We start from the raw sequence: 25,618 nt of genomic DNA, 5'->3' as shown, positions 1-25,618 counted from the left end.
ACGTGACCAGCATTCCAGAAGCTCCCCCCTTGCCGCCTGCTAGCCGGTAGCTCTGCTCCCGCACAGTCACCTCTGGCCTGTCTATAGCCCCCCCAGCAGGGCCGCCTCCCTCGGAACTCCGTGTAAGGGGCTTCTAGAGCGTTCCTGCTCTGCGCTGTCCGCCGAGGACGCGCTCCGCGTCCCGTGTGGGGGGCTCGTCTGGGCGGTAGCTTGTCCGTGGCATGTGCGTCTTCGCTGCTGCATGTCCTCCCCCGTGTGCGCGGACCGCAGCTCCGGGCGACCCCGCTTGCCTCGTGTCTAGTGGGCTGTTGAAAACAGAACCCAGCGTCTCTCTGCGACCACGCGGGTCAGCAGCAGCCAGTGCGGAGCCCCCGCGGGCGGTAGCTGAGAGCTGACTCCCCACAGTCGGGAGACCCCTCTACCTCCTGGGATCGCGTGGCCGGGAGCGGGTGGCTTGCGCAGCGGCTGGCCCCGTCGCCGGGGCGCTGGGAGCCTGTGGCCCCGGGCTGGCTCTAGAGGGACGCGGGCACCTCTCAGCAGGGACATTGAGGAAATGGGCGCTTTCCCATTCAGGAAAGCAAGGTCTTGGCTGCCCGGGCAGTAAAGCCGCACGCCGTCGGGGCACAGGGGGTGAAGGTACTCCCTGACTGAGCTCTCGGGTGTGGGGGGACCATCCTTGGTGAGGGTGGCCATCTCTGTTCTGATAATAAATGTGTTTTTCTTCCCCTTTCACTACCTCTCCCTTTTTTAAAATAATGCCCAGAAATGCATTGACATTCTGATCGAGAAAGAATATTTGGAGCGAGTTGATGGTGAAAAGGACACCTACAGTTACTTGGCTTAACCCTTCTAGAAGGGTCTGACTGTGCGACCCGCAGCGAATAGTCCCTGGTGGAGAGAAGAACAGCTCAAGTTCGCAGCAGCCAGCCTGCCACCATTTGGACCTCCCTTTTTAAAACTGAGACCGAGACTCCCACCCGCTGGTCTCAGGTGTACATCAGAACTGCTCAGGATTGAAACATTTCAAGTCTGTAAATACGGACACCGACGCCATTTAACCTAATTTAAGAACAGAGGGGACTCGAGCCTCCCCTGCTGAGGGCTGCATGCTACTGCATTCAAATCCATACATGGGCTACGGGGGGAGCCGCTGTCGTCCTCGGCGTTACGATGTTGGCAGCACTTTGAGAGCAAGTCGAACGGACCCACGTGTAATCTGCTATGAAAAACCATTTGTATAGTGTGTTTCATTTTTTAATGTGTGAAAATAAAGAAAATTAAAGGATTTCTGTACAAGTCGCATTTGGTTTTGTTTTAAGTTTTACTAATGTCTACACGTAAATAAAAGAGACGACGATTGTGCGGATTTATAACCCCGTGTCCTCCTGTCGTCTACGAGGCTGCATTCTTCAGATTGAAAATGTTTTTCAGCTCTTAAAACTCTAAGCCCCTTGGCGTCTGCCGCCCACGCGCGCTTCTTTCTGGGACTTCCCGCCGCAGCTTGAGCGCACCTGCGCGTTGCTTCTCTTGGCCACTTAGGAGGACTCCGTGGGTTCGTCCCGCCCGCGTCGTGGGAAGAACCCCCTCCCGCAGGCCCCGCAGTGGAGGAGGGGGCTTGGCGCCGGCTGGGAACGGAGTCGGTGTGGCCACGGGTGCCCAGCCCACTCCCCGCCGTCCCGTCCCCACGGCCACCGGCCCACGTGCGTGCTCACTCGGCCTCTGCTTCCCGCGGTGGCTCGTGCACACAGGCTGCGGTCTGGGATGGGCACGTGCGCTCCTCCTGGTAAGACGGCCCCCACCCCGGGCCCAGGACAGTGGCAAGAGCCCGGCCCCGCAGGAGCCTCCAGGGGGCCCCCGCGCTCTAGGCCGCACGGCACCGGCTGTCTCACACTATCAAGCCCCTTTTGTAGTCACTTCCTGGCCAGGGGACAGAAGGAAAAGGGAGACGGTGGCAGAGACTCCTCGCGGCCTCAGCAGCACGGCTCCCGGACCCCGTGGGATGCGGCCCGGCCTCCTCCAGGGACAGGAGCACCTGCACCTCCGCCCGTGCCCAGGCTTGGTGACACACGTGGAAGACGCAGCAGTGCAGTTCCCACAGTTTCTTAGAACATTCGGCGCGGGCAGGTTTGTCTAAATCGGTAAAAAGAATAGTAGCAGACCGTGTTCACATCCCAGCTTTCGGTGTCTGTAGTGTATCTGTCGCGGTTTTACAGAGATTCCCACCATAAACCAGGCAGAAAGCAGCCCCCCTTCCAGCCCTTGTGTCGTTCTGCCGAAGGTGGGAGACCCTTCGTGAGACCAGGCCCGCGTCTTGAACCCGTCCAGGATGGAGCGAGGACGCGGGGGGCACATGGCGGGAGCTGTGGCAGGTAAGCGGGTGAGTCAGGGCCCCTCTCCAGTGGGCGCACCGCTGTGCGGGCGTGTGGAGAGCCGCGCCGCGCGTCTTGCCTTTCTTCCCCAGGCCGCCCGAGCCTAGCAAACCCGCGGCCCCGACGGCAGTTCTTGTCCAGGAGCGGCGGCCGAGGCTGCCTCCAGTGAGAGGCCGGGTGTCCCCGGAGCCTGCGGCACAAGGTCTGCAGGTTGAAGGAACCCCACTGGGGACCGGGCCATGGAGCCCGTGGCCTAAGGGGAGGGTTTCCTCTCCCCCAGGGAGGAGAGCGGCGCGGGAGGACCTTAGCAGCCTGTGGGGTCACGGGTTCTGTGTAGACAGACCGCCGCCTGTCGCTCTTCGGGGCCTTTGTGGGAGGGCGGTGGGAACAGGACCGCTCGGGCCCCGCGCGGCGCGGGCCAGGGGGGCAGCAGGTGGAGGGGCGCCTGCGATTTAAGCTGCTTCTGTTGACTGAGCGTTCTGAGAAGGCCTGTGTCCCTGCTGAACACTGGTGTCCAATGTTCCCTTGAAAGAATTCAGATTCCTCCCCGCCCAGATGAAAAATCACACAGGCTGCCCCCCATCTCTGAATTGAATCCCCCTTGTGATGAAGACAGTTTTGTTTTTAGAGCTCAGAGTAACTCGGCTGACGGGGTGACCTGCGTCTGTTGCCTGAACCTCCTCTCCCAGCTCGTGCGCCTGCCCAGCGCGGCCCAGACAGGGACCTGCCGTCACAGGTGAGCGTGGACTTTCTTCAACCGCCTTCCCGGGGGTGCAGGTCACATCAGAGGCTCTACCCGCCGGATCTGTTGGACCCGTTCTAATGCCAGGAGCCAACACAGCCCACGCTTGAGGCCCGTCCCACAGGAGCCGACGTGTGCGCATCTTCCGCTGCTTCCAGTAAGAGCCCAGAGCGCTTCGGGTGTTTGACAAGATACCGAAGCTCTCGGGAAACGTACACATCGGGAGCCTTTCTTGATGAGCTCCTATCCACAATTAAATTACTTGCTGTGTTTGTTCACACGCAGTTGTGGGGACGAGGGCAGTCGCCAAGCATCCGGGCGGACGCAGGAGCAGGACTCGGCATCACTGAATGGGTGCTGTGAAGGCTGGAGAGTGAATAAACCAAGAGAATACTGAAAAATAATTAAGCAGCTTCTAGGTAGGTGATTATAGTTTGCGTTTAAGAAACTACTAAATACAGATTGAAAATAATTTTGCCAAGCAGAATGTTCAATGCCCTCAGCTCTGCCAGTGGGTTGGCCTGTGGGCGAGGGGCTGCCCGGACGCAGGTGTTGAGACCGTCATTACAGCTTTGGGTCATCTGCCTGTGGTTATGACCAGTGCGAGCACGGAAATTGGCCAGTGGGGCAACCTGTTGTCAGGCTGTGAACAACGTAGGCTAGTCCTAAACTGTCGGAAACACATCTTTATCCTGGGACGGTACCTGACTCCTGGAGCCGTCGTCCTTAGTCCTAGATTTTTCTCCGGTAGGGAAATAAGCACCAGGCTCGCACACATACACCTCCCAGTGGAGGGCTCGGGGAAGGGAGCACTCAATTTTTAAACTTAGCTTTTCCCCTTTTTGGCTTTGTTAATTGGGTATTTGAATACCTTGTATGTCCAGCTCTGTGGCCTGCCCCTGCCCCTTTATAAAGGAAAATCGAAAGCAGGCCAGATCAGAGTCAAGATGCCCCATGTCACGTGATAGGGCGCCTGTCCAGTACTCCTGATCAGAGTCTGTGAGCAGGACACAGGAGAGGCGCTCTTCAAATCCGGGTAGGAAAAGCTCGCTGTGCGGTGCTCAAAATGACGGCTCTCCATGAGAATTTTTACTTTGTCTGCAGGATGCATGTGGGTCTCTGGTGTCCTGAGTGAACAGGACCTCTCTGGACTCAAGGACCCACCCCCAGCTGCTGACACCCAGGGACAGGCTGGGAGCAGTCAGCGGCAGAAAAGCGGGGACTCGAAGCAGCTCCCCTTCTGGAGCGCCTATGGGGCAGGCTCCCAGCTGCGTGAGAACGAATGGGCTCTGTTCCCCTCGAATGCCAAGGGCGGGATGTACGGCAAGCGCCTGGGCCGGTGTGTGTGTGTGTGTGTGTGTGTGTGTGTGTGTGTGTGTGTGTGTGTGTCAGCAGACTCTCACCATGTCCTGTGTGTGTGTGTCAGCAGACTCTCACCATGTCCTGTGTGTGTGTCAGCAGACTCTCACCGTGTCCTGTGTGTGTGTGTGTCAGCAGACTCTCACCATGTCCTGTGTGTGTGTGTGTCAGCAGACTCTCACCGTGTCCTGTGTGTGTGTGTGAAGTCAGCAGACTCTCACCGTGTCCTGCAAAACCAAACACCGCCGAGAACAGAAGAGCAGCACGTGCAAGAAGAGCAGAGCACCCAAGGCCAGGTCTTCTCGTTGCCGAAGCAAAGTGGCAAACTAACTTTATTTCAGGACTGGCGTTGCTACGGCTGATCCATCGATGCAGTGGAGACCAGAGTCTTGTCAATGTTGGCATCATTGGAAAGGTAGGTTTTAATTACGTTTCACATTATCACATTATGTAAATGAAGCGTGTAACTCCTGAAATGGCAGCTATGCCCCAGACTGATGACGGCTCTCAGGGTCCAGGGAGCAAGCACCCCATGGCCTTGACACTTGAGGAGGGTTTGGGGTTTTTTTTTTTTTTTTTTTTTTTTTTTTAAAGATTTTATTTATTTATTTGACAGAGAGAGAGACAGCCAGAGAGAGAGGGAACACAAGCAGGGGGAGTGGGAGAGGAAGAAGCAGGCTCCCAGTGGAGGTGCCCGATGTGGGGCTCGATCCCACAACGCCAGGATCACGCCCTGAGCCGAAGGCAGACACTCAACGACTGAGCCACCCAGGCGCCCCTGGGGGTTTTTCTACTTCATCTTTTCTTCAAGAAAGAAAACGAGTTTGGGCATACCCATCACCTTCCAGAGGTAGGAAAGGAATCTCGCTGACACTCCTGGGTTTCTCAGTGTCTGTGTCTAGACCTTTCACGGAGTTCAGAGCTGTAGCCAGCTGGTCCGGCTGTGATTTTACAAGGAGAGAGGCTCACAGGCGTCATGTGCTGGGCCGCTGGGACCCGCCCGCCCCGACCCCAGCGCGTGGGCTTTGTCACTGACGGGCATCTTTCACTTACAACAGGCAATACTGGTGTTATAATTAGGCAGACTGTCAAGTACATGCATCTGTTATGTATCCTATATATATGTTACATTAATATATATTTTATGTTTGTTACTATCGCCTATGAACACTAATTTGCCCAATTATATTTAAGATTCACAGGAGGACGAGAGAGCCCAGGAGTTGAAGGTGAGTGTGCGCTCCTATTAGAGACGCGGTCTTTTTCTACCATCAGCAGACAGATCCGTACCATCAATGACCCAACAACAGGGGAAGTTCAAGTATTCTTTATTCAAAGTTGAAAACTGTACCATACTGCATTATTGCAAAAATTCACTGGTACAAAACACTTGGCAGCTGGTGAGAAGGCAATAAAAAGTTGATTTTTAAACTCATTACTATAAATTATTCTTACAGTACTTTGCAAATTCAGAATTTCAAACTGCATTTTTCTAAATTGCCCACAGTACTCGAGGTTCCTGAAGCTAAGGCAGCTGTTCCAGAGAGGAGGAGGGGGAGGATGAGGTAGCAGACGTCAAGGGATTTCCATTTCTCTTTCGATGCCCACGTACTTCAGGGCGTCGGCCTGGCTGTATCTGAAAGAGCACGAGAGAGCAGTGAGCGGGCGTCCGGCACAGCTGAGCGTCACACAGTCGCGCCTGCTCGTCCACTGAGTGTGCAGTGTCTCGGCAGCAGTGGGCGACGCCCGCGGCCGGGGCGCTGGTTCTAGTCTGGCTGAGAAGCGCACCAGCCTTCCCCGGCTCCCCGCCCCCCGCCGGCCCCGAGACACTGCTTCCCAGGGCAGGTCCGCACCTCACTACGAGGCCCGGCACCGGGGAGGCCTTGGAAAGAAGGGTGATCGGGCCCTGGGGAAGAGGGCAGAGAGCAGCCCCCGCCCCCGAGGGCCGGGCAAACAGGCGGCCTGACGAGGAGCATGGGCCCCAGGGCCCCCTCAAAGGAAGCCTGGGGCGGCGGTGACCTCCCTGCAGGAGGGGGGCTTCCCCGGCTCCCGTCAGGGGTGGTTTCGAGGCGGCCTTCAGTGCGGCAGGTCGCCATGAAGCACGGCTACGCAAGGCCTTCGTCTCAATCCTCAAATGTTAAGCTTCGTAAGGGGACAACTATTCAGCCACGGGATTTATTTAGCTACACCGTCCTCTGCTTGCCTTGAAATATACGTTCTTGTCAACTCACCCCCCCAGGGCCTGACTACACTGCCAGCCTGAGGCCTGTGTGAAGCCCACGGTGGGGGGGCCGCGTGGCCTCAGCGTCCTGTGACTTTCCCCAGAAGGACCCCGACGCTGACCAGGTAGGATACAGGCCAACCAGGCCTTAACCGTTAAAGTAGTAAATGCTGAGGATGTGCTGAGTACGTTAGCAAGTAAAAAGAATGCAGTCAGTGTAAATACGCCGATGTTAGAAACCCGGGACAACCTCGACGGCAGGCCCGCTGCGAACCGATGCAAATGCAGCGAGCTCCCCTTTCCTTTCGAAAATGCACCTGCAGGAAGCCAGACGGGTCAGCACGACGTCAGCAGCTCCAGCACGGCCTGTCTGCATTCTTTTATCACACAGGCCTCATTTTATTGCTTCACAAGCACCTCCCCCCTCCCCCACACACGGAAGGCTCGCGGCAGCGCTGCCTCGAGCAAGTCCGGCGGCGCCATTTTTCCAACAGCATTTGCTTACTCTTCACGTCTCCCACATTTTGGTCATTTGTTCTTGCAATAGTTGAGACTTTTCCATTATTATACCTGTTAAGGTGATCGGTGATCTTGGATGTCACTGCTGTCATTGTTTTGGGAGCCACGAACTGCACCCCCATGAGATGATGGATGTGAGGAAGAAACGTCAGGTGCGTCCTGACTGCACCACCGGCCGTTCCCGCCTCTGCTCCGGCCTCCCCAGTCCCCGGGACACAACACTACTGAAACCCGGCCAGCTGGTAACCCTGCAGTGACCTCTAAGTGTTCAAGTGAAAGGAAGAGTCCTAGGACCCTCCCTTTCAATCAAAAACGAGAACAGATTAAGCTCAACGAGGAAGGCCTGTTGAAAACCAAGATAGACCACACACGAGGCCTCCTGCCTCAGCCAAGTAGTCGGTGCAAAGGAAAAATTCGCAAAAAAAACCAGAAGTTCTACTCCAAGGGCGCCTGACTGGCTCAGTCGGAAGAACATTTGACCCTTGGTCTTGGGGTTGTTAAGTTCGAGCTCCACGTGGGGTATAGAAGATAAGTAAACTTTTTTGAAGTGCTACTCCAGGGAACACACGAATGATAAGGGAAACAGCCTTATTGCTGCGTGGAGAAAGGGGCAGTGGTCTGCCCAGGAGACCACACCAGCCACATGCTCCCTTAAGCCAAAGCCTCATCCAGAGCCGGCCTGGACTCTCCTCGGTTCTAGGACGGCTGAGAGGTGAGGACCTGCAGAAGGAACGTCTGAAGCTGGCAGAGGCCGCGTCAGGAGGCTCAAGGAAAGACGCCGTCCCCGTAACACAGGAGCGCAAGGTGAAGCAGCAAGCTTTCCAGAAGCTCCAGCTAGGATCACCGATGAAGGTGGCCACACTAAACCACAGACTGTCCGCGTAGACGAGACAGCCTGCTCTTGGAGGAGACGCCAGCGAGGACTTTCGCAGCCGGAGAGGAGAAGGCAGCGCCTGGCTTCAAGCTTCAAAGGACAGGCGGACCCTCCTGTGAGGGGCTAATGCGGCTGGTGACCTGAAGCAGAAGCCAGTGCTCGGTGACCTGAAAACCCTAGGGTGCTTAAGACTGATGCTAAGTCCCCTCTGTCTGTGCTCTAGAAACGCAACAACTAAGACACAGCCAGAGGGCAGAACCAGGCGTGGAGCCCGAAGACGGCACGGAGCTGCTGCAGAGTCCGGACCGAACGTGAGCGGACGAGGAGCCGCTGCTTCGGGCCGCGCCAAGCAAGGGGCTTCCCGGATGCGGCTCGTCCTGGCGGAGACGCCGAGACGATGCTTGAAACGACCACCGAGGATCGAGAACGTGACCGCGGCTCAGCCGACGAGGCAGCGGCAGGGCTCGGGAGGACGGACTCCAATTCTGAAGGCAGTTCTGCTGCGGGTAAAATGCCACCCGGCAGCACCGGCCGCGGCAGAGAAACCGTGACGGACGAGCCGTCGAGGCGGCGAACCGCACGCTTGTCTTACGAACCTGCACGGCCGCGCCGGCCTCCAGCACCCAGCACCCTGATGGGTCGGCAGCGCCCCCCCAGACCCTCCAGCTGCGGAAAGATTACCATCCACTTTACTGCAGTGCTTGGGAACCGAACCCGCACTACCTGAGGTGTGCCTGGGTTTCAAAAATAACCATTCCTTGTGTAGTGGGAACTACGTTACCAAGAAGGTACAGCCCCTGACAGGTAACCGGATGAGTCCCTGTAAGAGTGAGTGGAAGAGCGACAAAGAGCAAAAAGACCCCCTTTGTCCAGGTCACACTAGAGATAAGCTGTTACCAACCTGTAATCAAAAAACAGCTCTTCACCAGTCTGGATGGCTCTCTTAGCAAAAATCCCTATCCTGTGATCGCCGTTAACCATCATAACTGGAAAGAGAAACACACTGGTGTCAGTGAGCTGAAGGCACGCACGCGCGTCGCCCTCCTCTGGCCCGGGGCTGCCCCGCCCCCACCACTGGTCTGGAGGACGTGCTGCCGGGAATGCGGGCTCCCTTAGCACCTACCTTTTGCATAGCAGTTCGGATTTACTGAATGATTTGCAAAACGAATTTTGTTACCCTTGCGGGTTGCATCCACCACAAAATCTAAAAAAAGAAGAAAAATAAGCGTCATCTAGTGAACCATTTCAGTCCTGGCTCTGTCAACACGAAGTCATTACAATTCCGGAGCCGCCCCTGGCTCTAGCTCTCCAGGACTTGCCTTTACAAACATGGAATCGAAACTCCTAACTTCAAGAATAAGCATTTCACATCTGAAATTACGTTTTTCATTCTACTCTCTGTGGCGCGTGTTCACACAAAGACCATATGCTGCATGTCCCAGCTGAGTTACTCTGAGGTTGGGGGTCAGGCGTTTTCTTCGTTGCTCCCCCTGCCAGCAGCAATACCCACTGCGGCCTGAGGTCCTCTCCCCGAGAACATTGTCTAAAAACCCGCTCCCCTATTCTCACAGGCCTTGGAGAACACCCAAGGGAAGTCTGGGAGAGGCGGCACAATTCGGAGCTCCAGCCCCTTCCCAGGTCAGTTGGAGCACTAATGACACAGAGGCAGGGGGCCGAGTGGACCCCACAGCTGGGTGGTCAGGAGCGCAGCAGGAAAGCAGCGGCGGCAAGCTCGGAGCAGTCTGGCGCGGCCCCAGAGGCAGATGGCTCTGAACCATCTGGTCCAGCCTCGTTGGCTTGCAGACAAACAGCCCTTTCCTAAGCCTGTGCCAGGGAGTGAGGGATCCCAGGAGCTCGTAGGTGAAGATGCTCCCTGGCCCCGCTCCCACACTGGAGCCCTGTGCCTTCCCGTCTGGACTCCAAGCAGCGGAGGGCTCCCGGCTGCCGCCCAGGAACCAGACAGCCCAAGTCAAACGTACCATTGTTCAAGTTGAACAGAAAGCTGCACATATATTTATCATATACTTTCCCTCTTCTGTCTGCTTCATCTTGAGAAATAATCTAAAAAGAAAGGCAGAGGGTAAGGCTGCTTTGCATTAGGTGATTGAGACTGGCAGGCACGCACGCAAGCTCCTCGGGAGAATGAGACCTTCGGGAGGGACCCCACAACCTGTCCCTACGGCTGGCCTCCCCCCCTCCGCCCCCGTTCAGGCTACGTGCTGGTGTTTCACAACCAGGATCTTTTAAGGACTTCAACTCAGAACTAACATTTCCACATCGAAAGGAACTGTGCTTGCGGAAAGCAAGTGTTTTCACTAAAGAAAAAATACAAGCTGGGCGGGTTAATTCCAAAAATGAAGCCAGCCTGATGGTTTTTCCCTAACTCTACAACTAAAAAGGCATATGATTAATGACACTGTCGTTCCTAGATTCTTAGCAGTTAGGCCGTGGCTTAAGTAGGGCAGACTGTACAGCACAAAGCTCTTGTTCTCCCCCTCGTCCCCAGATGAGAAGTGCTAAATGTGACAAGGACTGAAGCAGTCTATTTACCAAGCAAGCCAAACCCGCAAGCAGGAGTTCAGTCCAGGCTGAAAAGGCATTTTTTTATTAATTCACTCTAATCCAATGACATCAGCCCAAAACCAAGGAAAGTTACATAGGATCCCACACGAATCCATGGGATCCGTGTACACTGTCCTGAAACTGGGTCCCCCTCGCCTTACCTCTCCACAGTACTCCGAGATGAATTCATTCTTCTGTACGGGGTCTTTGATGAAGATGCCCCAGCCTGCCACGTCAGACGGCGCCAGCAATAAATGCTAGAGAAGAACGCACGCACAGCCGCATCAGCAAAGGAGCAGAAACGCAGGGCCGACACGTGGGCTACAAGATGACCCGCCGTCCGTCCTCGGCCCCGTTCCAGAGCAGTCACTCAACCAGACGCTGTCGGCAGGAGAGCTCTGAGCACCCCGAACCGAGGGGCCAGCTTCCCAGGTATTGGAAAAGCACGGCTTCCTTTGTAAGTAAAGCTATCTTTGGTCCTACCATTAAGCAAATGAAACCCCGTTGGTAAAAAGTACGTTCTCCTGTGTCGGGAGTTCTCCAAGCAGTCTGCAAAGGTGCGTCAATGTGAACAGTTTCCAAACATCAACAAGTATGGGGCGGGGGCGGGGGAGACAGGACTGAGCAGGGGGCCCTGGGGACTGTCCCAGCATCAATGTGACGTGAGGACGAAATTCACAACCTAGCATAAGAAAACCACCTAACCCCTGAGCCTGGCCAGCCAGCGCTGGCGGTGACCCCAGTTACGTGCTAGGACGGCTCCGGACCCTAAGCTGGGAACGTGCCTCTGTTCTGACGGGAACGCATCTACTCCCACGGGGCCTGTGTACAACTAGAAAAATGCCTCTCCTAACTCTGCTGCCATCCGGGGCTGGTGTCGGCAGGGGAAGGTGTCCCGTTGAAAACGGAGGACTGACCGCCTAGGTCTTCCCCTCCAAGCCCCGTCTTCCCCCCACCACCGCAGCACCCGGGACCCCCTTCGCTTTAGCGAGCAGCGGCGGCGAGCCGGCCGCTGGCAGGAGGAGGCGAGCACACCTTCTTGGAGCCGCGCTGGATGCTGCAGTTCTTGCAGGACACGTTCTTGCTGTCCCAGTGGTCGGCGGCGCCGCAGGTGAGGCAGAGGTCGGGATCGCACTCGCGCACGGCCAGGTAGCACGGGCACTGCTTGGTGTTGCACTGCGCCTTGCAGCGGCAGCCGGGGAAGCGGTTCTGACCTTCGGGAAGAGGGTCCTCGTCATCTGCGAGCCTTGCGGGTCTGGGAGCGCGCAGAGCCTGGACTCTGTCGGGTCCCCTCACCCCCAGGTCCCCCTCCCCCACCCGGACCGGAGAGGAAACTGAAGGGACAGGAAGGAAGAGCTGTCACTACTGAGAACGAGCCCCACTGAGCTGGCTTTCCATTCGTATTTGTCAGGTGGCACGTGTATGGAAAAGCTCTTTGATTTATAAAGTGGGTGTGAAGGAAGGGTTTAGACAAAAGAAGAGCCATGGCTCATGACCCTTCTCTGGGTCCGCAGTGCTAGACCCTTCTTGGTGTCCAAGCTGCCTATGCTGTTTCGTTAAATGCTGAGTGTCACCTCGACGGTGACTTCTGCGCCCGGCATGCTGACCACTTCCGGGACCCGGCTAGATGCCCTTTACATTCTGTGCCAACTTGACTATGATTTAATTTAAATGATCCGGTGCTGCCTGACCTGCCCACAGACACGCGCTGGCCACCAGCGCCCCATAAATCCTTATAGAATAAATGCATTTCCTAAAAAGCTAAAAAAGGGAAACAAGCAAGAGCTGCTATGCTGTCGTTTACTATTTTAAACTGCTGCCCAAAAGCCTCTAATTTTCATGCAGTTCATCAAAGCAAATACTTACACTCTGAACTACACTGACAAAACTTTTCACAAAAATTTTGTGCGATCACGCAAGGGCACGAACTGTCACAAGGCTGCCGTGGATGGTCACAGGGTTGGTAGTTGTAAACGTGGTTCGAGGAGCCATCTGTGTAAGGAGAGAACAGCACGCAGCTCAATCCAGAGGCAGTCAAACACCACGAGCAAGAACGTGTCCTTCCCCGGTACACTGGCGGGCAGCACGTCTTCCGTACTGCGTGTGCGCGGTGATGGCAGCTACCACCTCCCACCCCCCATGTGCCTGGCGAGTCCAGAGGACTCCCCTCCCTGGCTGACCCACTCCCGCTGCACCAGAGGACTAACTGGACGTGAATCAGCAGACATCCTCCGTCTAAATGGGTTTAAGGTACAGAAGTCAAGTACATCAGACTACCCCAAACGCTAATCCAGTTACTATTGTTAAACGAGTAAACATTTTGAATTATGAAGGTGAACAGAAAGATGCTAACCCTTTTTCAGCTGTATCTTTCTGCAGTGTGCAGCCCACAACCTGCAAAACACAAAACTCAGGTCATCTTTGTGCAGCCGGGGAGTGCGTGACGGCACAAATCCAACCGAAGCTACGAGACAGTCAGCGTGGGCCCCGAGCGGAACAGCGCTTTGACAAGAACAGCTGACCCTTGAACAAGGCGGGGTTGGGGGTGTGAACGTCCCACACCATCCCCCCCAAGATCTGCACGTAAGTTTTGACTCCCCAAAAACAGCCTGTGGACCATAAGCCTCACTGGTAACTGACTGGTACAGATTTTCTATGTCACATGTATTATATGGTGTCCTTACAATAAAGTAAGCTAGAGAGAAAATACAGAGAAACTATATGTGCAGGACCAGAAAACACATGTTAAGTGGCCCCATGTTGTTCGAGGGTCCGCTGTTAACCACGCAGGAGGGCTCACCCCCCCCCCACCTCTGCGGGAGCGCGGGCCGCCCTGGGGGAGCCAGCCCCTCCAGCCCTGGCTTTCCGTGGCAGGCCACGTCTACCTGGGTTTACTCGGAAGTGGGTGAGCCTGAAATAACAGCATGTGTCTAATTTCAGGCATCTGTAGTCATTCCACTGCGCTATACGATCAGAATTCAACCAAGAGATACAGCTATTTCTACTAAAGCCTAAATTCCTGTGGGGAAAACTATATTCTTCCAGTTCTAAATTAAATGGTCCACCCTTCATAAAGAAAGGGAATGTGAGCCTGCGCAGAGCTGAAGTGTCGTCCTTTACCCTTACCCGGCCGTGCTGCTCTCCCCAGACCGAGCGGGCCGGAGGAAAGGTACGCGGATGGGCGTGGTTTCGGGCTCTACACTTAATACAAGTAGCCTGCCCGAAAACCCTCCCCGGGCTCCTCGCTCCGCATGAGCCCTGTGACAGGTGACCTCCACCAGGTTGAAAGCGGGGTGTCTGTGGAGACCAGAAAGCAACCCCGCACCTGGAGAACACGGGCTCCTAGAATAAAAGCCGGCTCAGCCCTCCCATCAGCCCTCAAGAAGCCGGCCCAGGGCCACATCCGAGATCCCTCTCAGAGCAAGTGGAGCCTTTACTGCAGAAGCTACTAACCAGGTTTCCTTAACTAAACTGCAGCATGGTGACCGTCATTTTTAGGACTCTCCACACACCAAGTCTACTGCAGGCTTAAGAGAGACGACGCGCGAGCGCCTAGGCCAGCACGACTCCAGGGTCCGTAGCCGAACGGAGGCTCAGCCCTCGCACGGCCGCACGCAGGCTTACCGGTGTTTCCTCTTCTTCTTCCTCGGGGGGGTGTCCACATCCTCGGCCGGAGCGGGAGCTATGATACTCGATTCTTTGACACGAAACTCATACACCTGACAAGAGGCACCGTCACAGGGCCGTGAGCCCCGTGTGCTCAGGCAAACCAGTCTTAGGCTCGCCCGTACCAGAAAGCTCTCGGTCTCGGCCGAGGCGCTGCCAGGGGCCGGGGATACAGCGGAAAGCAGGGCAGACGCTGACCCGACCCTCACGCGGGGAGAGCGGCTGCCACCACGCTCTGGGCAAGAGCTGCAGGGCTAGCCTAAAGTCTCAGCGGCTTTGTAGATCTGCTCCCTGAAATCTCTGAAGTCAGAAGAATCATTTTCATTCAGTTCCCGCTCAGTGAAAAACAAATCTACCTCTTTTTCAGGAGAGGAACAGGAGCTCAAGAATAACCAAAAATGATCTGTTTGGACAGTGCTGATTTATGTTCCCTCTATCTCAAGTTCTTGAACAGTACTTTATCAGATGTGCTTACCTGTCGACAAGTTTTGGTCCCAATGAGCCTGGCAATGGCACAGAAATTGTCATAATACGTGCCAATGAGGACCCTGAACATCGAGGCCTCAGCACCGCTCCACTCCACGTTCTCGGGAGGCTCAATGTTTGGCTTCATCTTTATGGGCGTTTGACACCGAGAATTTGCTTCTAGAAAACCAAAGTTAAGCATTGGTCAAGAAATGACAACTGGAGAACAGTATTAAGAAGTAAAATTCGGGGGGCGCCTGGGTGGCTCAGTCATTAAGCGTCTGCCTTCAGCTCAGGGTGTGATCCCGGGGTTCTGGGATCGAGCCCTGCATCAGGCTCCTCCGCTAGGAGCCTGCTTCTTCCTCTCCCACTCCCCCTGCTTGTGTTCCCTCTCTCGCTGGCTATCTCTATCTCTGTCGAATAAATAAATAAAATCTTTAAAAAAAAAAAAAAAAAGTAAAATTCAGGGCCTGGGTGGCTCAGTTGGTTAAACGTCTGCCTTCAGCTCAGGTCATGATCTCAGAGTCCTGGGATCGAGCCCCACATCAGGCTCCCAGCTGAGTGGGGAGTCTGCTGCTTCCTCTGCCTCTGCCCCTACCCTCTTGCTTGTGCTCTCACTCTCAAATAAATGAAAAAAGCAAGAAGTGAACCATCTTGAAAATAAACAATCAAGCCTCCCATGGGACACAAGGCTGGGCTGCCTTTAACACAGCCTTGTCAGGTCTGAGCGGACAGGCGGCAGGCTGGCTCAGGCCTAGGGAACACGTGGCTCTTAATCTCGGAGTTGTGAGTTCATGCCCCACACTGGGTGTAAAGCTTACTTCAAAAAAAATTTTTTAAATAAAATATAAGTTGAGGGGGTCTGCTGTTGTTACTCATGGTGTAAGTTAAGTTACAGGATGAAAGGACAAGCCCAGCAGTAAAACACTCGTTGGGAGTGCGCATGGGTTCTCCCAACCGTAACTATGCCCAGAACAGCCACCGGCTTAAAGCAAGTGATGCCCCGTCCGAGAAGGATGGAGAAAGGACAGTGACACCCAACCTGACCACACTGCGTCGTCAGCCTTCCCACAACCCGCAGGCAGTCCTCACAGGCAGGGTCGGGGTGCAGGCAGAAGGCAGCACAAATTCCGCTCCACACCCTGAGCCAGCTCTCTGCTCTCGGCCTTGTCCTCACCGAGAACTCACTGAGTGAAGGGTGCAGCCTTCATCCGGGTCTTACCCGAGGAGCTGGAAGTCTCGTCCTTTTTCTCCTCCTCCTCTTTATCGTTGTTCTCGCCGCCTGTCTCAGTGCCCGCTTCCCTGTCGCTGTCTGTGTCCTTGGACTCCAGCACGTTGATGGTGGGGGTGCTGGGCCGGCTGCTGTTGTTGGGGAGCCTGCCTCTCCTGCGGCCGCCGGGCCGCTTCGGCGGGGTCTTGATCCGCTCCGCGGTAAGGGCGGCAGCGAACTCCTTCGCTCCCTCCTACAAAGTGAAAAATGTGTACATCGAGGTCAAGTTCTGCAACTCTTCGTTGGATGAGAAAAAAAGGATTGCATAAAGCAAGTTAGTCAATAAATGTATCACAGCCATTTTTACAAGCCCTCATTTGCATATCTAGATGCTCTTGGTTTTGTATCTGCTTCTGATAGTTTGGAACTCTCAGAAAGGTACATATAGGTTCTCTTTGTGCTACAGGATGTGAGATCCAACAAGACAATTTTATGTGAGCTTGTGAATTATATAAAGTGATTGTAAGTTAAAATATGAGAAGAATCGTGGCTAACGTGCATCCAGAGTCAGACTTTCCTAGTTCAGGTTTTCTTAAGCTACCTCTCTGCGGTAATATTTGAAGTACACCAGAAAAATACAAAACAGAGAAGCATACTGGACTTTGCTGCTTCCTGCCTTATTATTCAAACACCCCATTTTTTCCTGGGGGGGATGCACAGCCCCTGAAGTCATGAAAGGAACTTGGGGAGCAAGGCTGGGAGCACTGCATTCTGCACAAACGAGTCCATAATCCAGTCGCAGAGAGTATGAAGCAACAGTAAGATCATGGATTATAGAGAGACCACAGAAACATCTTGGATGAGCCAAATAAAATTCTGCCTTTAGAGTATTATAAAATAGTGTTCAAGAATCCCATTTTTAGTGGCAGTGGAAGGGAGAAGTTTGAGCACAGCCAACAGTTTTACACTTCATTCTACAAAAACCAAATTGCTTAAAAATAGGATACCTTCTGCAGGTGCCATTCAATGACTCTTCTGTCCAAAATCCAACAGGCAATATTACCCATTTAGTTCCTAGGTAGGAGTGGCTTGGTTCCAAGAGGGAAAATGGTAAAAATAAGATAGTACCCGTAAAAAACAACTTTTCTACCTCATATGCTCCTAAACCCTTACTTTTTCTCCATCCCTATCACCTGACTCAAACTGATACCATGGGTCTAAGACTCGAGAAGGGCTAGGCTGGGGAAGGCTCAGAACTCCCGCATACAGTCACCGAGCCTCTGGGGCTTAAGGAGCTAACTGTGCTTCTCACTCTCATCAACTTGGTGGCAGGTGTAAGAGTCCTTGATCCTAAAGGCATTGGAAGGTTGCTGAAGCGATTAACACAAAGAATAATCCAAGATTCATGAAGGCCTAGAACGTGCAGTACGTAGCAGCTAGAAAGAACCCGCATGGGTGAGACTCTCTGCCTAGCATGTGGCCAAAGTATGGGAGCAACAGCGCCAACGCCGCCTTCGCAGACCTCGCCACACTCCACCAGGAAGACTCCTCCAGCGCCCTGTGGGTCGTGCAGCACTCGAGCTTACCAAGTGCTGGTAACACTGTGGTCCACAAGGTTTGTTGTCTAGAGCCGTCTCGGTGTTCTTCCGCTTGTAAGTATTGGGTGTTGCGTGAAAAGCTGCAAAATAAACATAAAATATCCAAATATAACTATATTTACTTTTTCATTTCCACCATTTCAATGGAAAAAGTCAGTTAAACTTGCCAATGTATTGTTTCCGGGACAGAACTTTCCTTCAAGCTCTTACTGAATCATCTCCATGTATTCTCCTCGACTCTCCCCTGGAACACTGCCACTCCAACCCACCAACCCCTAACAAGGGAGGAAACCGTAAATTCTGGAATAATTAGTGAGTCCCTACTTTTCTCCTTACAAGTATAATTGACGCACATAACTCTAAACTCTGATTATGAACATTTAGTCTTTGATATCGTCATAGAAACTGATATATCCCCTCTACAAGGAAATCAGATTTCCTATTTTTACCAGAAGAATTCTGGCATCTATAATTTCTTGATTCCCAAAAGAAGGTCAACAATCAGCCGTCAAAATGGAGAAAAATAGGATAGCACTTGTTAAAAAACTAGTTTTTAAAAATAAAGAGGATGGGGTTGCGGGGGTGGCTCAGTCCGTTAAGCGGCCAACTCTTGATTTTGGCTCAGGTCATGATCTCAGGGTCCCAGGATCGAGTCCCGTGTAGGGCCCTGCACTCAGCAGGGAGTCTGCTTTTCTCCCTCGCCCTCTGCCCCTCCACTTGTCCTCGCTCGCTCTCTAAAATAAATAAATCTTCAAAAATAAAGAGGACAAGGGTGCCTGGCTGGCTCAGCTGGAAGAGCATGCAGCTCTTGAACTCAGGGTCATGAGTGGTCATGAGTTCGAGCCCCATGCTGGGTGTAGAGATTAAATAAATAGACTTTTAAATAAAGAGGACAGCCTCAGACTACTGAAATTCAGTTTCTTCAGATCACACACAATTCAGCAATCTAGTGAAAGCTTATAGTCAGCACCCTTGTATAGGAAACACAGTCACATAAAACAGGTTTTTTTTTTTTTTTTTGGTTAAAGATGTTATTTATTTATTCAACAGAGATAGAGACAGCCAGCGAGAGAGGGAACACAAGCAGGGGGAGTGGGAGAGGAAGAAGCAGGCTCTTAGCGGAGGAGCCTGATGTGGGGCTCGATCCCATAACGCCGGGATCCCACCCTGAGCCGAAGGCAAATGCTTAACTGCTGTGCCACCCAGGCGCCCCACATAAAACAGGTTCTAGAAAGAAGTGTTTGAAATTTAAAAATCCCCAAATAATGTGATAACAAAAATATTCAAATTCTAGTACAAGAGTGAACTAAGCATGAACGCACAGCAATGAGAACTTGGAGAAACCCTCGAGAAAAGCCTACTTCCAGCTACGAAGGCAAATGCTAGAAATGCCCTGTTCAGAATTACACAAGATGAAAATCACCTTAATTTGGATAAAGTAAGTGACATATTCATGAAACAAACCATTTAAAAAATATCTGTAGGGGGGCGCCTGGGTGGCACAGCGGTTAAGCGTCTGCCTTTGGCTCAGGGCGTGATCCCAGCGTTATGGAATCGAGCCCCACGTCAGGCTCCTCTGCTATGAGCCTGCTTCTTCCTCTTCCACTCCCCCTCCTTGTGTTCCCTCTCTCGCTGGCTGTCTCTGTCTCTGTCAAATAAATAAAATCTTTAAAAAAAAAAAAAAAATATCTGTAGGGGAGCCTGGGTGGCTCAGTCAGTTAAGCGCCCGACTCATGGTTTCAGCCCAGGTCCTGATCTCATGAGTCATGGGATCGAGCCCCAAGTCGGGCTCCAGGCTCAGTGTGGAGTCTGTTAGAATCTCTCCGTCCACCTCTGCCCCTCCCCCAACCCGAGCACATGCTCTCTCTACCCAAAAATAAATCTTTAAAAAAAAAAAAAGTCTATAAAAAGCCATACTTCTATCCATAGAACTTAAATGAGAAAGACAGACTGATAAGGGAAATAAGGGGAAAAAGACATGTTTTTGAAGTAGAAATTCAAGACTCAAACTCTGTTTCAAGTGTGTGTTAGATTTCCCTGTGAAATGAGAGACTGATACAACTAATTTAGCAATGGATTATGGTTTTGAACAGGTGAGGACCCCTAAAATACAAAGTCTGAGCCTACAAAAGGTTACGGTCACATCAGCAGCAAGGAATTACATCAATCCAAAAAATAAGATCGCCCTTAGCCAGTCAGCACGTACAGAGTAATCTGTTTTTGGTAAAATTTGTTTTTAGTGCGGCTGTCTCCCCTATTTATGGATTGATGTTCTTGATTTCACCTGATCCAGTGAAAAATACAAAGGCACATACATATCTGTACACACACATGCACGGGAGGACAGCAGCCCCTGCCAGTCCTGCGCTGGGAGAGGCCGTAGAGACACCAGAGCAAAGTCACAGAACACTCACCAGCCACATTCTGATTATGAAGGAAAAATTAATACACTAATCATCAAAGGTAAAAAAACATTCTTCATTTCACATTGCACTTAGCTCAAGAAAGAGAACTATTCTCCTTACTAGACTTCCCTCAGCAGAATTTCAAACTTCAATTGTTCAAGAAAACTAGGTATATAAAGAATTCCCTCTTCTAGAAATAGAAATGTCTTAACTATTTGAGATTTTTTCAGAATACTTAATATTTTCACATAGGCATCTTGAAATACTGGTATTTCAAATAAGTTATTAAAATATTTTTCTAGCTAAATAAATTATGGGGGAGAACATATAAAATTCCCTGATCAAGAAATTATTAGAAAATTGAAGCATGGTGCTTTCTTAAAAACTTTATATAAAGGAGAGAACATGGAATGTTGAGGGGTTTTGTTTTTGTTTAATTTCAAAAGCAGCCTGTAGAATCTTGATGAAAATCTAAAGGCTTCAAGCAAAGGTAAGAGGACTGTTACGAGGCACGGTTCCAGCTATTCCCTATCCCTGTACATGAGTAAACTGGCAATTCTAAAAAAATGGCTTAAAAATACAGAGCAGACCCTCAGAATGTTCTAATGTTTCACCAAGTAATGATGCCTCGAACACAGAACTGGGGAATCAGAGAATCACAGAGTTGGCACAGACCTCAGCCATCACCTATTTCCAGTGGTGATTTTACAAGTCAGGAAACAGGACTAACGGGAATAATTCGCGTGGCTAGTTAGCTGACAGCAGGTGTGCCAAGACCCTCATCCAGCAAGCCCGCCACATGGAGGAAGAGAAATCTCCCCTCTGGAATGTAACATGTCTCTTAAATACGTCTTCAGCTTATTGTCACGTGATAAATATGACAAAATAAATGAACACAGACCAGTACCAAGTGTCAGTGTTATCCATTAGCTTCTGCTCAAAGTACTGATCCTGTCTGCTCTGATTAGAACTTGGTATTAAGAATTCTTACTGAATGGGGGCACCTGGGTGCCTCAGTCAGCTGAGTGTCCGACTCTTGGTTTTGGCTCAGGTCATGATCTCAGGTTGTGAGATCGAGCCCCACATGGGGCTCCCCACTTAGCGGGAAGTCTGCTTGAAGATTCTCTCTCCCTGTCCCTTTCCCCACTCATATGCACTCCCACCCCAAATAAATAGATCTTTAAAAAAACTTCTTACTGAATATACTTATAGTTGGAATCACATAATTTCTTGTGTATATCACAGATATCAGACTTTTAATACTAAGTACCTTACAAAATATCAGTGTCAGAGCATAGGACAGTAGTAAGAGCAGGCAGCGACAGCAGCTAACAGTAAAGGCTCTTGTGTTCAAAGCACACAATAAGAGGCCTTAAGCATGACCTCATTTAACCCCACAAAATCCCCTAAGTATTAGGATTCTTATCCCCATTTTATAGATGGGAAAAACCAAGATTTAGGGAGGGTAAGTCACTCTAATTACATGGCAAATATGAACTCTGTACATCTGAATTTTAATCATTACACATCTGAAATACTAAAAAAAAAAAAAGTCAACCATCAACTACAAACTTTGGAATACTGTTTCTGACGTTCTAACCATTAAAATGTTAAAAGCTCTACAATAAGCATTAATACACATTCCAAAAGAACAGACTTCTACCTAATATCAGAAATGAGAGAACTGGATTTTATGCTTAAAATGGAGACCTACAGATAATATAAACCTAACAAAACATTTACTCCAAGGTTCTACTTTTGATCCTATTTAAGCACATAAAATTTCCCAGCCTGCCTGCCTTCCCTCCCCATCAGAAATGTTTTATACCCACCCACAGTCCATTCAGGAGCTGACCCTGGTTCCTCTAACAAGTGTCAAAGACAGAGCAGGCAGCCAATTTTAGGCTGAGGCTTTTATAAAGAAATTACATGATTCCAAGTTTGCAGAACCTGTTTCCAATTTACAAAATGGATTATGATCTGAAAGTTATTTGGAATACAAAATGGGATTCATTCTCAAACCAAAGCCATTTATCCTTCAAGCTTCATTAGAACACACAAGTCCCTCTAACAGAGAGGATCCATGATCAGATACCGAGCTCTGGCTAAGATGAACTGCCAAACCCCTACCATCGAAACATCTTCTTTATAGATAAGAATGGTAGACGCCCCCCCAACACCTAAGTAACCTAAGATCAGTAAGACTACCACATAGAAATCATAAAAAATATGTAACATCCAAAAAAGGCTCTTTCACCCAAGAAGTTTAAAAAATTCTCCCTTAAACAATGAATTAAAACATAAAATATTCCTTAAAGTTACTTATAAATACTAATACCAAACATAAGAACATAAGGGAGATTGAAACAATACTCTAGAGATAATTCATTGCATGTTAACCACATATATCCCAAAAAAAGAGGAAAGAATGAAAACAATGCAGGGGCACCTGGGTGGCTCAGTCGTTAAGCGTCTGCCTTCAGCTCAGGCTGTGATCCCAGAAGTCCTGGGATCGAGCCCCATATCAGGCTCCTCCGCTGGGAGCTTGCTTCTTCCTCTCCCACTCCCCCTGCCTGTGTTCCCTCTCTCACTGGCTGTCTCTATCTCTGTCAAATAAATAAAATCTTTAAAAAAAAAATGAAAACAATGCAAAAATCACATTCATAAAGAGAAAAATGGTAAATCTAATACAGTAGTGGATTCTGAGGGGAAAACACAAAACAGATTTTCAAAATAAAATAAAATAAACCACTTCTGAAGCTCATCAAGAAAAATGAGAGAATGAAACTTAATTTAAGAAGCTAGAAAAGAATCGTTAGAACACTTAGATCAACTTTATACAAATAAATTTCAAAACCTAGGTGAAATAGATAATTTTCCAAAACTGATCCAGAAGCAAAAAAAATAAATAAAAGTACCTACTAGTACCAATATTACTTAACACTGTACTGAAGATACAACCCAATGTAATTACACAAGAAAATAAAGTCATAAATACTGGAAAGACAGAATATATCAGTAACTGCAGATAATTTACTTTCATAACTCGAAAGCTCAAATAAGAATCCACTGAGAAACTAATATAAACAAGGACAACTGAGTAAGGTATCAAGGTTATAAAACATATAGGATTTAAAGAGAAAAAGCCAGGCAACAACCCATCAATACCTAGAAATCATCTTAAGAAAGAACGTACAAGAGCTACATGAAGAAAATTTGAGGTTATTAAAGGACACAAAAGGAAACTTGATCATATGGTTACACTTAATCCTCATTTTAAGATATCAGTTTTCCCTTAGGTAATTAATAAGTTTAAGGGGATTCCAATAAACATATTACCTAGACTTTTTTTTTTTAATTAGACAAACTAAAGATTCTAAAATTTACATTAAAAAATAAGCAAGAATAGCCAGGAGATCTCTGAATAAAGCCTCCTGGACAGAAAGACTCAAGGAACAAATGCAAAGAAGAAACCCAAGCACACATGGTGACAGGGAATGACGGCAGGCAGCATGGCAGCGACTGGGGGACTTTGCAGTAAATGGTATAGAAACAACTCCAAGCCTTGGAGGTGGGGAGGAGGGGTGGATCCAAAATTCTATCAGAATAAATTCCAGTGACTCAATGTTAGATGCAAAAGAACGAACCCCATCTAAACCCGGCGCATCGGGTTCACCTGGACATGCGGGAAATGACGCACGGGTACAGCCAGGGTTCCTCACTGTGGCACTGTCAGCGCGGGAGACACAAAACAATGCAAACGCTGAGCCTTAGGAATCAGCTCGGCAAGCTCCCCGCCTCCCACGGCGGAAGTCTACGCAGCCTCCACAGCCAGGAGTAATACCCACCATACTTATTAAGTCAAAACGGGGAAAAGCCTGAATAGTATGGCACCTTTTGCATAGGACAGCCAGAAAAAGAAGAATATCTTTGCATTTTGCCAGAAAAAATTGACATTAGTGGTGTAAAGAATGAGGTACAAACTCTATGGATGAGGGCAGAAGTGGCAGGGAGAGTTCACTGGACACCTCTTAATACATTTTTGAAACGCAGGTCATGTGAATGATGGTCTGTTTAAACAACGATGACTAAAAACAAGCCAGGTACTGTTTTAAGTATTTTACTCTGCGTAAACTACAGAGTAATAAATTTAATCCTCACAACCAAGAGCTTATGAAGTACTATGTTATTCTCTCACATAGACAAAAACAAAATTAAAGCACAAAATATTACATTTAACATATGTTTAATGATGTATTTACTGACTCACTTTACCTAGGAAAAACCTACGGGGTGTGATATTTTGTCGAAGTTAATGGAAAGCAACGAATACCTATGGAATCTATCAAGGCTAAATTATGAAGAGATTGGCTCTAGTGTCCAGAGAAGGAAACGGGGGCAGAGCGGCGGCTGGACCCACTGCTCCCACGTGCCACACGCGAGCAGCCCGCCATTCCACAGAAGCAAACTTCCCTGGAGTGCAATCACTATCTAACTTCTCCTTCCGAGCCCGAATAAGGAGATAATTATCAGGTTCAAGGTTCATCAAAATGACTCAAATCGGAAGACCACAATAAAATAACTCCTGTAATAATGTTTAAAAGTAGTATCTTACTTCCTTTCATTCATTTGTACAACACGAAAGGTACAAGAAATGCTGCAACAACAAATTGGAGGGACCATTTCACAGACTTCCAAGGAGAGCTTCCGCCCAACTGTTTTTGCTAGAGTGGTATCTGAAGGCAATTTATAATAGTTTTAATAAAAACTGGACATAGTTTATAAAATGAATGTGTGTAAAGGTGAATTAAATGCAAGGCAACTCTGTCAAAGTTGTATGAAGACAACACTGCCGAGCCCAAGTAGGATATCTGACCTTCCTTTGATCAGGACTGGCAGAGCAGAGATGACTAAAATGAAGAAATCATCAAGATTAGGAAGGCGGTTAACAAGAGCAAGGACATAGGAAATATAATAATTCTAAAAATCTACTTCAAATTTTTCTAATTAAAGGTAACTACACCACTAGCACGCACGCACGCACTTAAACCATTTCCAGGTCAGGATACATATCACACAACAAATTATGAGCAAAAACGCAAAATGAGACAAGATGTAACTGCTTGGGCAGGCTAATTAACATTACGAGGCGCCACTGGATAATGAGGTTGCTGTCAAAGAGCCGCAGGAACCCAAAATGGCCATCAGCACAAGGGAACGACTTCACACAGGCCAGAAGCCCCTAAGGGGGGGGGGACCATGCCACAGATGGTCGCACTAAAACGTAACATGGAAAAAGCGAACTTTTATTAAGTAAACTCTGTTTAGGAAACCAAGGAGATATCAGATATCTTTTCAAACTATGTGCCTCAAAAGCAGCTGGTGCTTTTTAAATTGTTCTTAAAAAATTCCCGTTACCCAGGGGCACCTGGGTGGCACAGCGGTTAAGCGTCTGCCTTCGGCTCAGGGCGTGATCCCGGCGTGATGGGATCGAGCCCCACATCAGGCTCTTCTGCTGTGAGCCTGCTTCTTCCTCTCCCACTCCCCCTGCTTGTGTTCCCTCTCTCGCTGGCTGTCTCTATCTTTGTCGAATAAATAAATAAAATCTTTAAAAAAAAAAAAAATTCC

General features: G+C 50.1%; 2 protein-coding genes and 1 long non-coding RNA gene across 16 annotated transcripts in view; 2 read left to right on the top strand and 1 right to left on the bottom strand.

The window, feature by feature from the left end:
* The window catches only part of CUL1 (cullin 1), a 102,196-nt gene extending 100,911 nt beyond the window's left edge, over window positions 1-1,285 (top strand). For both annotated transcript variants that reach the window (XM_040643862.1, XM_040643861.1), the window contains exon 22: window positions 764-1,285. In XM_040643862.1, coding sequence (XP_040499796.1) covers window positions 764-844 — 81 coding nt within the window. In that variant the 3' untranslated portion in view covers window positions 845-1,285. The remainder of the gene's footprint in view (window positions 1-763) is intronic.
* A 4,497-nt stretch (window positions 1,286-5,782) lies between these two features.
* EZH2 (enhancer of zeste 2 polycomb repressive complex 2 subunit) overlaps window positions 5,783-25,618 on the bottom strand; it is a 55,114-nt gene continuing 35,278 nt past the window's right edge. For 12 of the 13 annotated variants that reach the window (XM_040643850.1, XM_040643854.1, XM_008697275.2 and 9 more), the window contains 12 exons: window positions 17,574-17,665; window positions 16,000-16,240; window positions 14,788-14,957; window positions 14,271-14,365; window positions 13,000-13,040; window positions 12,513-12,638; window positions 11,682-11,860; window positions 10,808-10,903; window positions 10,064-10,145; window positions 9,208-9,288; window positions 8,986-9,070; window positions 5,783-6,106 (listed from right to left, as the gene is read on the bottom strand). In XM_040643850.1, the coding sequence (XP_040499784.1) occupies window positions 6,046-6,106; window positions 8,986-9,070; window positions 9,208-9,288; window positions 10,064-10,145; window positions 10,808-10,903; window positions 11,682-11,860; window positions 12,513-12,638; window positions 13,000-13,040; window positions 14,271-14,365; window positions 14,788-14,957; window positions 16,000-16,240; window positions 17,574-17,665 (1,349 nt within the window). In that variant the 3' untranslated portion in view covers window positions 5,783-6,045. The remainder of the gene's footprint in view (window positions 6,107-8,985; window positions 9,071-9,207; window positions 9,289-10,063; window positions 10,146-10,807; window positions 10,904-11,681; window positions 11,861-12,512; window positions 12,639-12,999; window positions 13,041-14,270; window positions 14,366-14,787; window positions 14,958-15,999; window positions 16,241-17,573; window positions 17,666-25,618) is intronic. The other variant, XR_005838457.1, reaches the window with a different exon arrangement.
* Window positions 10,916-14,779, top strand: LOC121105787. Its single transcript, XR_005838458.1, has 4 exons — window positions 10,916-11,078; window positions 11,611-11,757; window positions 13,076-13,229; window positions 14,680-14,779. It is a non-coding gene; the product is annotated as an uncharacterized LOC121105787 (long non-coding RNA).

The sequence above is a fragment of the Ursus maritimus genome, unplaced genomic scaffold (genome assembly GCF_017311325.1).
Source record: "Ursus maritimus isolate PB19 unplaced genomic scaffold, ASM1731132v1 scaffold_3, whole genome shotgun sequence".
NCBI lineage: Eukaryota > Metazoa > Chordata > Mammalia > Carnivora > Ursidae > Ursus > Ursus maritimus.
The sequence above is the reverse complement of the archived record's forward strand: the minus strand, read 5'-3'. Positions and strand labels throughout refer to the sequence as shown.